The following is a 12,334-nucleotide window of genomic DNA, read 5'->3' as shown; positions in this document are numbered from 1 at the left end:
GTGGTCACTGCCCGTCACCGCTTGCCTTCTCCAGCGCTGGGACAGCGCCGCGGCTGCGGTGTGAGGGGAGCTGTGCAGGGGCGTTCCCCAGAGCTTGCTCCGCTGTATGATGTATTCAGCGAGGCACGGCACCGTTCACTTGTACAGAACACATCACTCCCAGCACAACTGCACCGGCAGCTGAGGTCCGGTCACTGAGGTGCCCGTGCTCCGTCGTTCCCTTGGCACGCCAGCCCTGTTTAAGTGAGAGCTTCAGTGTCTGAGTAAGAAACAGGAGCTTAATCACCTTCATGGATCCAGCCTCAGGAAACGAACCAATTCACGCTCCTCTTTTGCCAGCGCACACACACTCGCGTTTCTGAGTGTGTTTTTTTTCGGGGTTGGCTGTGCCATTGCGCTCTCCCGGCCAAGCGCTGTTGCCAGTGATGATGTTAGCCAAGCTCTGCCGAGAACACCGTATGAGAGGCTAAGGCTGGGGGGCCCTGTGGCCACATCTGACAGATGGCTACTGTTTAAATAGCTCCAAGAATATCCTTATGTCTCCTGATAAACTGCAGGGAATTGTTGTGAACACAAAAACTAATGTGTTTCCAGGTAATTAAAAATCTGAAATACTATGTATTTCTTTCCAGGAACTTCCGCTGTGACTGTGGAAATAGCAAGTTCAAAAATCTGCAGTGCAAATTATTCCCAGTAAGTTCAGACATAGGTTTCCTACATATAGAATCAAAATAGCAGTCTTGGGAGGCTGGTGCCTTGCCTCATCCAGTGCTGACTCATGTGATGCCTCTGCTTTTCTGAGCATGTTAAACAAGGTGGGAGTATTACAGCAGGAGATAAAACTGCTGAGGGACTGAAGGGAAACGTTGAGAGGAGAGAGGATGTTTGATCCTTGTCATCCATGAATGCTGCAGTTCTGCATCCATGGTCAGTGTAATGCCAGAGATGTGTTGTGGTGCCTGATGAGAATCAGCTTTAAGCTGGCTTCTGGAGAACCTTCTAGGGTATGATTTTGCAGTTGAATTAAGGAAATTTAAGGTTGTGTTGCTGTCCAAGGGATAGTTCCCTCCCCTTATTCCTGGTGGCATTAGTGCCCTAATCTTTTTTGATAGGTTGTCACCAGAGCCTACTCATAGGATAGTTTTTTACTCTATTAAGCCGCCTGTGCTTTCATAACTCAGTGGGCATTTTGGACTCATCAAGCGGTTGGTAATCTTCTGGAAAGCAGTGACAGGAAGCTGCTTGGCTTGCCTGCAGTGCTGTTCCCAGGGTAATAACACTCCAAATATAGAAATGGCAAGTAGTTTTGTGTACGCCTATTTTGTTCTGGCAGAATTGGGATGGATCCAGAGCTAGTCAGCCTAGGGCTACTGTCCTGTGATCCCTACAGAGACACCTGTGGCAGTTTTAAGATGTTACTGTTTCTCATTTGAGTCAATGAAATGGATCACATGGTTCTCATCCTCCAGTTCAGTGCAAAATCAATTGCACAGGTTAAGCAACCTTCAATAGCCATCCATTAATCTGGCTGACTTCGTGGATGCTGGGTGCTCGCATCGTCCGTTCTTCCTTTGTGGTGGAAAGCGTTTTGTAGTAACATCATAAACGGTCACAGCTGTTTCTGTATGGGCCAGTGGTGGCCTTGGGCTGCAACTACGTGCAGTTCTGAAGCCTTCTGGTTGCAGCTGTATTAGCTGATTTTTTTAAAATGGAATTACCTGTAATTTAATTTCATTCAGCATGTTTTGTAATTTGGATAATCCTCTTCTGTCGAGTGAGGCTTATATGTCATGAATTTAGTGGAAGCTGAGTGGTAAGATTAAACAAAGTTGTGTTTGGATCACAGTCTGGATGCTTAAAAAAATGGAGGGGAAGGTGCACAATAAATCCACAGACATTGCTGTAATGGCAGCAGGCAGGCATTGGTGATCAAAACTCTTGCATCATTTTAGATTAGCAGTAGCTTAACAAACACCACAGTTACCATTTGTTGCAAAGGTAGAAAGACTGTTTTTCCTTTTGAACTTCAGTATTCCTCAAATGTCCTACCTGACACTCACTGTATAGCATAGGTGTCTGGCTAATATCTTTATTTTTGGATCTTCAAGCTGATGAGTACAATGATTGCTTTTAGGAATTAAACTGGAACAGGAATTGTGTTTTTTCTAGACTATGCATCTTTTCTGTCTTTTGTTTTTCACTGCATTGTCTATTGATACATCTTTTCCTTTCCTCCTAGGAAAAGAGCAAGGTGAATTCAGGAAATAAGTATAACGACAATTTCTATGGATTATACTGTACTTGTAAAAGACCTTATCCTGATCCTGAAGATGAGGTAAGAAATGCAAAAACCAGTAGTAATAATATATAGATGGTATTTATGCAAAATATTATGCAAAGGATGTTTGCTGAGCTGATTTACAGGGAAGATCCCTCTTTAAGAAATGCTATGTTCCGTATCACTTTTCATCGTCATGTGCTGTATAAAGTTATTACTCTATCATTTTTTTTTAAATGGTAGAATATGTTTACGCCTTAAAGACAGATGAGGAAGACAAACAATCATTTGAACAAAACACTGCTGCAGTCTTCTGTGCTTTCCTCTCTCTAAAGTTACAGAGTTTCCTTAAGGGGGTGGGTTTCTCATCATCTAGAGAAAAGTGGCAAGCGCAGAGTAAACACATTACACCTATTAGGAGAGACCAGAATCTGCTTCCTTGTGCCTGCAACAGCGCTCTGACAAGGCTTCTGGGCTGGGGAGAGTCTGTCCTGTAACAGTGGCTTTAGCTTACCTTTATCATTGTTGGAACGCTTTTTCTCTGTCTGAAGTATTAAAATACAGCACTTGGTTTACACACATGCACTTTTGTTTGCAGTCATAGAAGTCAGGTGTTGTAAAGAATAAGGAGCACCCAACTCTTTCAAATACAAAAAAGTATTTTATAAACTCACCTCTCTGAAGTTCAGAGATATCTGAACATTTCTAAAGAAATCATTATTAACTGTTTGCAAACAAAGCAGTTTGTTCTATACTGTATTGTGGACAGTTAAGTTCAGATTCTGGCATTCCTATATAAACCTGATGATGTCATGAATATATCTTTCTTTTGCTAAGCTGCCTGTTCATCCATTTCTGTTTACTGGAAGGAAGATACCAATAGGGTATTCACTTTTATCAGCTCTTTTGTGTGAGAATGTCTTGCTCTACTGGGAAAACTAGTTTTGTAATAATAAATGGGAATTTCCACAGTTTTGATAATATGACAAATTATGTATGCTGTTGAACTTCAGGGAAGCAAACTGACTAATGAAGCAGTAATTACTTATTAATGGCAGCTCTCTGGGGGTGGGTGAAGAGGAAAATGCAATTCACTTGAGCAGACTTTGCATAATACTGCAGTTTGTTGAAGGTTCTGGAGGTTGCTATTAATGCTAATAATATGATCATTCATCTAGATTCCAGATGAGATGATCCAATGCATAGTTTGTGAAGACTGGTTCCATGGAAGGGTAAGGAAACTTAAGTAGCAGAATTGCTATTTGCTTGAAAATAAGTTGGTATCAATTAAGTTTATATGGTTAATCTTAGTTAGGAAGGCTTGCTGTAGTTCTTAAAAGATGATTACATGAGTTCTAAGGTATTTCTTTTCATCCTGTGCAAAGGAATATTGAAAGTTTAATCTTGTGTTGCTGTCCAGTCCAAAGAATCAGCAAAGAGTTCTACCTTTTTGAAGCTTAGTGCTGCAGAATAAAATAATAACTTTGTCTCTTTCATTGGAAAATTCTAATCACTGGAATCTGTGAGAAGCACATTCTTACTGAGGCACATCATTGTCAACTACCTGAATAGTTCTTCATTCAAAATAATGCTTTTTAAACTGTAATTACTTCAAATCGCAAGGAACAAACTGTGCTGTTGGTTCCTGATTACGAGCTTTTGGGAAATCTTTTAAAAGCAGCTCAGCACTTCAGCGAGTGCCCTACTTAACGTGTAAGCATTAAGAATTCAGCCTCTTGTGCCTTGAAGGGCAGGAGTGAAATTCCATGTTTGAAGTTGCAGGATCAGAGGATTAAAAAAAAGATGACTGGCTTCGATTATGGGTTCTGTAGATAAACGACAGGATTCTTTTGTAATAAATGTATGTATTAGGAATGTTATGCTGCATACTGTGAGCTTTGCAAGAACACATTTCAAAAGAAAGCCGGTAAGTGCTTTTAATTGCCTAAATAGTTCTCACCAGTTTATGGAGAGCTTTGGGACCTAATTCTTCTCAAGTTCAATATGAAGACTTACAATCTCTTACATGTAAGGAAGTAATCATAAGTTACTTAAGAGTTTAAATGTGCAGTGTGCAATAGGTATCTTCACCTGTCCTATGTTTAGGACAGTTTAGAAGAATAACGTTTAGAAATTAGATAAAGATTGGACTGAGATTTCTGGGTATGTAGAAGGCATAAAAGGCTGTAGACAAAGAAAGAGTTATTTCAGTTTTTCCCTGAAATTCTTATCAGCTCTTTCCAGCCTTCAAGTTATACCTATAATTATTGTAGAAGGTTAGCAGGAGTGTATGCTTGTGCTGAAAATAGGATGGCAGTTGATGTTTTACTTCCTTTAAACTTAGAATTGAGTCTGTTAATTTGCAGCAAACTTTTCACTGCTGTGTGCTTGTTTGTTTTTGATAGCATCTTGGTGCAATCCCCCCTGAAAGTGGAGACTTCCATGAAATGGTATGCCAGGCCTGCATGAATCACTGCCATTTCCTTTGGGCCTATGCATCGCAATTAGCAGGTAAAGAAAATTAAGTTATCTGAGTCAATAATACATTAGCATGTATTTCTCATACTTGGTTGATTAACAACATAATACTGTTTAAGCGGTTGGAGAAATGACATTCATTATATTGGACAATTGCCTTCAGCAGTGGATAGTGCGAGGATGCAGTAACTGTTCTGTAAAAAAAATGTGGTCCTCATTCCTAAATCTTAATTCTGTGGTGCTCACACTTCTATTTATTTTATCAAAGATGAGTTAGCACACAGATGGATGAAGATTTAATACTTGTCTTAAGCAACTTAATTTCTAAACTGGATCAAAGAACTAAAGAGCCATCCTAGGGGAAGCAGTGAGGCAAACAGCTGAGTCTAAGAGGCTCTGAGCAGCAAAGAGTGATTGATAGAGTGACCTGAAATGAATGTGTAAAACTTTACTCTGAGTAGAGCTGAGGCTGTGCTCGCACATTCCCTGTGGTCACACCAGGCCTCTGTCTGCTGTGTGGTCTCTGTGGGATCAGAAGGCTAGATGACTTGATTTCTGTGGAAAGAGCTAGTTTCACATAGTCTCCTAAATGTTGCTTATATGAACTGGTGATTGATCTCTATGTGCCAGGAATTTCAATGGTCATTTTAAGGATTCCAGGCTGCTCTACCTGGAGTTCTCGTCCTTCTAATGTAAATGCAGTACAGAATGGGTTTTTTTGGTTGGTTTTTTTTTTCCTCCTGCTAACCAGCTATGTCACAGGGCACGCATTTGAATTGGCATCAAAAGAAAAAACTTGTTTTAAATAAGGAAGTGGTTAGTGTAGTTAATCTGTCACTGAGATTTTAGTGTGCATGTCTGGAGCGAATGAAGGACTCCAACACAAAGTCGGAAAAAAGGTATTTGCTGAACCTGCTGTAGTTATCAAGAGGTGTCAAGAAGGACAAGCCTCTTGGTACAGAACTACCTGAAATTGTGATGCCCTTTTTCTCCTGGGGCTTAGGTTTTGGGAAGCAGAGTATTTAGGAGTGTGAGAGGTGAAGAACACTACGGTGAAAGAGGGAGTGGTTTCTTTGTATACCTAGGTGACAGTGTCTTTGGACAGCTGTAGAATATATTGAGGATCCTGCAGTGTACAAGGTGATCTAGGTGCTCTTTGACACTGCACTGTAAAGCAGAGAGAACGTGTGTGGTAGCCTGTACGTTGTCTGGCGTGGTATTTTCACTTCCGTGGGTATGTATCTTCCAGTTCCTCCTTTGACCAAAGTGAACTCCCTTGAAGAGGAGGGGATTGTCCTGAAGGTTGAGGAAAGTGAAGAGCAGAAAAAAGAAATAAAAAAAGAAACTGGAGTGGAACACCAAGAAGAGAAGGAAGAAAAGCCAATGGAACAGTTTAATGAACCATCCACTAGCTCTGGGTCCGCTTGTCCAGAGGTAAAACGGACCTTCTTTTCTGTCCTGTACATCTTCGTACTGACGATAGGTGAAGTGTAGGTTCAGTCTGTTTCAGTGTTCCTCTTCAGTCACCGACACTTCAAACATGCAGTCTCTGGAGCACAGTGTAGGCTGGGGACATGCTTGTAGAAGTGCGTGACGAGGGTGTAACATCTGTTTGCAGCTGGGTTAGATCCATCCCTTCATGCCAGCCGCCTGCCCTTACACTGGGGTAACTTCAACTTCTGAGTTTGTTCTAATACAGGGCTGTTATGCATTGTAGCTGTATTTGCATGATAGTACAGCTCTGATTTCTTAAACATTTATGGTTATTGCAGTAAATTTCTACTGAAATTTCCAGTGGAAATTGCTAAAACCACTTCAGAATCCTTGTGTGGATGAAATGGTAATACAGGTTGTTTATAAAAATAACTGTGTCTGAAACAAAAGAAAAATCTTGCATACAGAAAATAACATACTGGAAAGAACAGAGTGTATTTGAAGTGACAGTTCTAGAGCACTGAACACTCTCATTTTAATTCAGGTAGTTACTAAGAATGAGGAGCCAGTCTGCAAGCTGAAAGAACTCCAGAGCAAGCAATTTTTAAAAAAAGATACTGCCACCTTTTGGCCATCGAACTGGAGAAGCAAATTATGCACCTGTGAAGACTGTTTGGTCTGTATTCTCTCTCCATTATCATCATGAACGTGGGGGAGGCAGGGAGGAGCTCCCAGAGTATCTTTGAAGAGAAGCTTGTAGATAAAAGCTATGTAAATGTACTTTCTCTGCATATAAACACCTAAAACCTCCTCCACCCCACATAAAGAAACACACTGCATCCTTTGGAATTAGTAGAGCACAAGAGCTTCTAAACGTGTGTATTTGCTTTGCTGCTTCAATTCAGTATTGCTTTAGAAGTTGTCATGGATGGGGAGATGTCTGAAATCCTGGATGCAAAATTTACATTATTATTTTTATTGTTATGATTTGTGATACTGAACACAAAAAGGATTGAGGGAGAGCATCTCCATCTGAGAAGTTTCATAACATAAATTTTACTTTATTCTCCAGAAAATGTATTCAGAGCTTGAAGTCCAGTTCCTGACAGATGAATGTGACACTGTCCTGGCTTACGAAAATAAAGGTACCAGCGACCAGGAAACAGAGAGGAGAGATCCTTTAATGGACACCCTTAACAGCATGAACAGAGTCCAGCAAGTAGAACTCATCTGTGGTAAATACAACTTCATTTTTAGTGTCTGCCTTAACAGACAGTATCAGGTCTTTCCCATAAGAGATTAGTATCAGGTGCAGTGCAGTGTCAGACTGTTTTTAAAGTAACATGCAGAAGACTGTACGATAGGTCGCACACCTCAGTCCGGATTACGCTAGAGAAGTTTGTCCTCTCTGGCCTGTTGTTAAGACTTTAACTTACATCGAGCAACTAGATGGTGTGGGAACTTTTTAACGTCGTAGATATTGTATTGATGGTAATTTCTTGTAAGACAAATATTTAAACATTAATTTACACTTCTGCTGTCTGGCTTATTTATCTTACGCTGCTCTGTTTGGCAATCTCCTGTTTGGGGGAGTGCCCACCGACGTGAAGGTGGGGCGCAGGGTGCTCCCTGGCGGCTCTGCCACAGCGTATATTGACAAGGCAGCGCTGAGGTGTGTTACAGCTGGAGCCGTGTTCCCCTTTTCTGAGCGAGGGCGTTGCACTTGGGTGAGGACACTTGCCCAATCCTGAGTTACAGGCTGGGACTTCCCCCCCACTACCCACGCGTACTTCTGCAGTGGGAAGATGGGGGCAGGTGTGGTCTTTTAATTAGTTCTACTAATTCACCCAATGAACTTTTATACATTTCTCTGAAGATCACCTGAACAGATGCTCAGACTGCCTAGGCTAGTCTGATGAAGTATTGGGCTTCTCTTGTTTACCTGGACCTGCCTTTCTTCTTATTATTTTTTATAATCCTTTCCAAACCTAGATTTGTCCCAAGTAAATCTAACGAATGACAAGAGGAAGTAGAACAATTTGTCATCTTGAGCCAGTGTTAAACTAAAGATGGATATCTTGTTTGTTTGTTTGTTTGTTTTCTTTCCCATGCCTTCACTTCTCCATCCAGAATACAATGATTTAAAGACAGAACTGACTGACTATCTCAGGAGATTTGCAGATGAGGGAACGGTAAGGTACAACTCCCAGAATTTGTTTACCCGAAAATGTGCTTTAATGGATGGGTATTGAACACTATGATGCTGTGCTACAATATTTTTTTTCCCCTGTCCCTTGGAGTTTCTTGGTAGTGCAGTGGAAATTAGAAATCCCTGATTTTATTGGAATTTAAAAGTTGTATTTCCTTAATTACATTGTTGAGAAATAACAGGAACCTTATAGAAATCTGTCTATAAAGTAGTAAGAGCAGTTCTTAAGTGAAACTTTTGTTGCTCTGGGAAAAGTATTCAGGAAAAAAGGCCTTAACCTTTATGGTTTTTCTTAGATTGAATTTAAACCCGTAGAAGAATAAGGACTAAATATTGGCAAACAATCTTTTCTGGAGCAATTTGCATGCTATTATTAATCAGCACATGCATTTTGTTGGCTTGTTTGCTAAATTGCCATTCTTAGCTATATTGTAATGACTCTGAAGTGAGCTAGTGAAAATCTTGCTTTGCGTTAATTTTTCTGATGATAAAAGCAAGTGGCCAAACCTGTTAAAAAAAACCATCAGGAGCTTTGCTCCGTGTGCTTGTTCTGCCTTTGGGGAGCTAATTTTTCTGCTTGTATTGTCTTATAATAGAATTTGGGCAGGAAGCTGTTTTGCTAACTGTATCAGAGAGATATCAGGATACTTGCTTTTACATGTTTTCTGTATGACATGGGGGATGGACACAAGAAAAAAAAAAAAAAGGATCATCTAATTGAATTCTTGTACCACAACTTGTGTTTCATATGGCTTCCCCTAGGTGGTTAAAAGAGAAGACATCCAGCACTTCTTTGAAGAGTTTCAGTCACGGAAAAGGCAACGGACTAACAGGGTGCAGTACTACTGTAGTTAGACTGAGAGGGTTTGGGTCTGAAAGGACAACTGTGGAAACAATATACATTGACAAACAGAAGAGGCATCTTCAGTATTTGGCTTCTCATCAAAATCCAGCTGTCCAAGAAACATCTTCGTTTTGTCTCATATTTCCTTTATTTGTAGCAACTAGAACATGTCCTTAGCAGGTACATTGCAGTTACAAGGATTTCAGTACTGATGTGAGAGCTGGCCTTGGCTCAGGGGGAGGAGGGCCCCTTCCCAGAACAGGGTGTTGCTGTGCCTTCCCTGGAGCCTTTCCCCTATGTTCCTGTCAGTGCCTACAGCTGTTCCTGTGCTGAAACCCAGGTGAGCTCTGCCCGCCCTCCCTTCTGCGCAGTGCAGGGAATACACCCTTCATGTGCTTTGCTGGACTGGAGCAGCTTTATTCCTGCTTGAAATGGCTCTGCATCATGTCTTCGGGGTGTAGCGATTCTAGTGAAGGCTCCCTACACAAAATAAGTTTCTATTTACCACACAGAGGGAGGCACGGCTCCTGAAAGGATAAAGCAGGTGCGCGTTGTGGTCACGGCTCCTGGGGGAAACCGCATTCTAAGGTTTGGGTCACATCAGGTGAACTAAACAGCACTGTACTTCTGCATGCTCGCGCTCTACTGCAGAAGTGCTCCTGAGGCAGGTGAAAATGAGAAATCATAGGGTAGGCTTGATTCAACAGAATGTTGTATCTGTTTTTATAAATTCAAAAACTTTGTTTCTAATATTGTACAGTGATCTACATGCAAAAATTTATCATGTGAAATTTATCCACTGACTAGAATATAAACAGTATCTAGGAGGAGGTACTAAATTACAAATTAAGCATCACCGTGGGGTTTGTTATAGGACTTCTAATGTGCTTTGATGTTAAAAGCTAGCTACTGCAAATTATTCTACTTCATAAATGTTCCTGAAAACACTGCAGCATCCTGGCATTTTGCTACGGTATAAAATGTGCTATCTTTTTATAATCACTGTGATAATAATGGAACAGGAGATGTTTCATGGACTTTTAAGAATCTACACTTAGCTAAAATTAAATATTGACTTTTCGTAAGTTTGGAGCCTAGTGTAGTTTTTTAGTTTTCTTTACCCTCAAACCCCTAAACATACTTTAAGAAAATTCTAATTTTTAACTCCCGCTTGACGTAGTCGGAGGATTTCTTTACCATGGGGTACTATTCTGCTTCCACATTAATGACTTTTGAGAAGAAAATCAGATCTTTATCTGTCATTCTCCCTCTTGTTTCTGACCACTTTATTTACAAAAGCTAGTTCTAGCATAGAGGCTCAGTTCATCGGTTTGTTTCATACAAAATGACTAGTTGCTTTTAAATTTAAGTCTGGGTAGTGTATGTGCTTTTTTTGTAGCAACTGTTACAGGAGTTGTAACTGCATATCTAACTAAAATGCCTAAAAATTAAAGAACTGCTCAATCTGTACTGTTTTTGTTTTTTGGAATGCTGCTGGAGTGGTTTGTTTCCATCCAAGATGCACTCACAGGGCAGCGCAGTTAGCATTGGGCCGGGCCAAGCCAAACCCGGTATTGCTCGACCTTTGCCTCCACCCTGACCCACACTGTTGCAGGCAGGTAGAAACGAGGGCTGGCATCTCATCTGCAAGGGTAGTTTAAGCAGGAAAAGCCCAACCAGATGGATGATGTTTCCTCTGTACTGCATTTCATGGCATGTAATTCCCTAAAGGGGTTGGGGAGAAGGTGCCTGGAGGCAAATGCTGTCCCAGGTTCCAGCCCCAAGTTCAAACCACCCTGAATGGAAACCCTGGATTTTCTAGGTTGTGCTGTCCTCTCCCAGTATATAAATACTACAGCGGGGCTCTGCCCAGCACTCTCTGTGCTCGAGAACTGACAGCAGTGTTCCACAGAGGGAGGGGTTCATCTGCAGGAAGTTTTCTGAACCAGGTACATAATTTCCACAAAAAGGAAAAATTACAGTTCTGATTTCACACCGCAGGGCCATCACTGACAACATGCAACATTCATTTGTGGCATGAGCCAGTACTACAGTCATGGAGCAGGGCTTACCCTGAAGTGATCAGCAAGGACTTGGGCCCAGCCCCTAACAATCCCCCTTTCCCCTTTTTTTAATGCACTTGTGCTTTATTCCTAACGGCTCCCTCCTCCCTGCCTCCCACCCTAGTGAGAAGGCATCCTGTCTTTATAAAGTTATCAGACTGAAGAACTCTGTTGCAAAATGAACAGAAAGCTGCAACAATAAATGTTAAATTTCCCCAGTTTAGGAAGTTGCTCCTAAAACTCATCTTCCTGGATGTGGGAAGAAAGGTGTCAGTAATTAACATTTAAGACCTTGCAGTGCTCTCTTTCCCCATCCCACCCCCACTTTCTATCAGGAAAGGACCCACAGTATTTTGCTGTTGTACATCAAAGTGAAACTAGTCAAGATTTTCTGCTGCTGGATGACACTTCTAAACTTTAGTCCTCTCTTTAAAGAAAGTAGTGAAGCACTTGTTTCTGTGGAAGAGATGTAATGAATATTCAGCTGATGCAGGATAACTGCAACTCAAGAGAATGCTGGGCACTTAATGAGCAGCTTTGTCTAGCTGAGAAAATAAACACTTCCTAGGACCAAGGGCTAAGTCCCTCAGCCTTGACTACTGCCTTTAACAGTGACAGTCTGTCTCAAGCTCTAGACTGCAACTCAAGAGAATGCTGGGCACTTAATGAGCAGCTTTGTCTAGCTGAGAAAATAAACACTTCCTAGGACCAAGGGCTAAGTCTTGACTACTGCCTTTAACAGTGATAGTCTGTCTCAATTAAGCTCTAGCTGGAAGAACTCACTGAACTATTTCACTGAAGTGCTTTTCCTTTTTAATAAGCTGCTTGAACACTGCCACTAATTTTGAATTCCTCTTTTTACACTGGTTTGTATCATATCCTTGATGTTCAAAGCGTTACTGTGCACTTTTTTCCTAGAAGATTTTTCCAACCAATCTTGCCCATTTTAAGAGCCTTTACTATCACAGAGCACCTCTTACAGTTTGTATTAAGCCATTCCTTTCCCCCGGCCATCGGTCACTGGAGCA

The 12,334-nt window shown here is 41.2% G+C and overlaps 1 protein-coding gene across 1 annotated transcript; it reads left to right on the top strand.

Moving 5' to 3' along the window:
* Window positions 1-594: 594 nt before the first annotated feature.
* Window positions 595-9,443, top strand: UBR7 (ubiquitin protein ligase E3 component n-recognin 7 (putative); the record flags this gene model as incomplete). Its single annotated transcript, XM_010086374.1, has 9 exons — window positions 595-693; window positions 2,240-2,335; window positions 3,457-3,510; window positions 4,684-4,789; window positions 6,006-6,190; window positions 6,735-6,866; window positions 7,263-7,425; window positions 8,321-8,382; window positions 9,162-9,443. Coding segments are annotated over 9 exons (990 nt in total), but the record flags the coding sequence as incomplete, so codon positions are not given.
* Window positions 9,444-12,334: the final 2,891 nt, after the last annotated feature.

The sequence above is a fragment of the Pterocles gutturalis genome, unplaced genomic scaffold, assembly GCF_000699245.1.
Source record: "Pterocles gutturalis isolate BGI_N339 unplaced genomic scaffold, ASM69924v1 scaffold2961, whole genome shotgun sequence".
Taxonomy (NCBI): domain Eukaryota; kingdom Metazoa; phylum Chordata; class Aves; order Pterocliformes; family Pteroclidae; genus Pterocles; species Pterocles gutturalis.
This window is presented reverse-complemented; position numbering and strand designations above follow the sequence as displayed.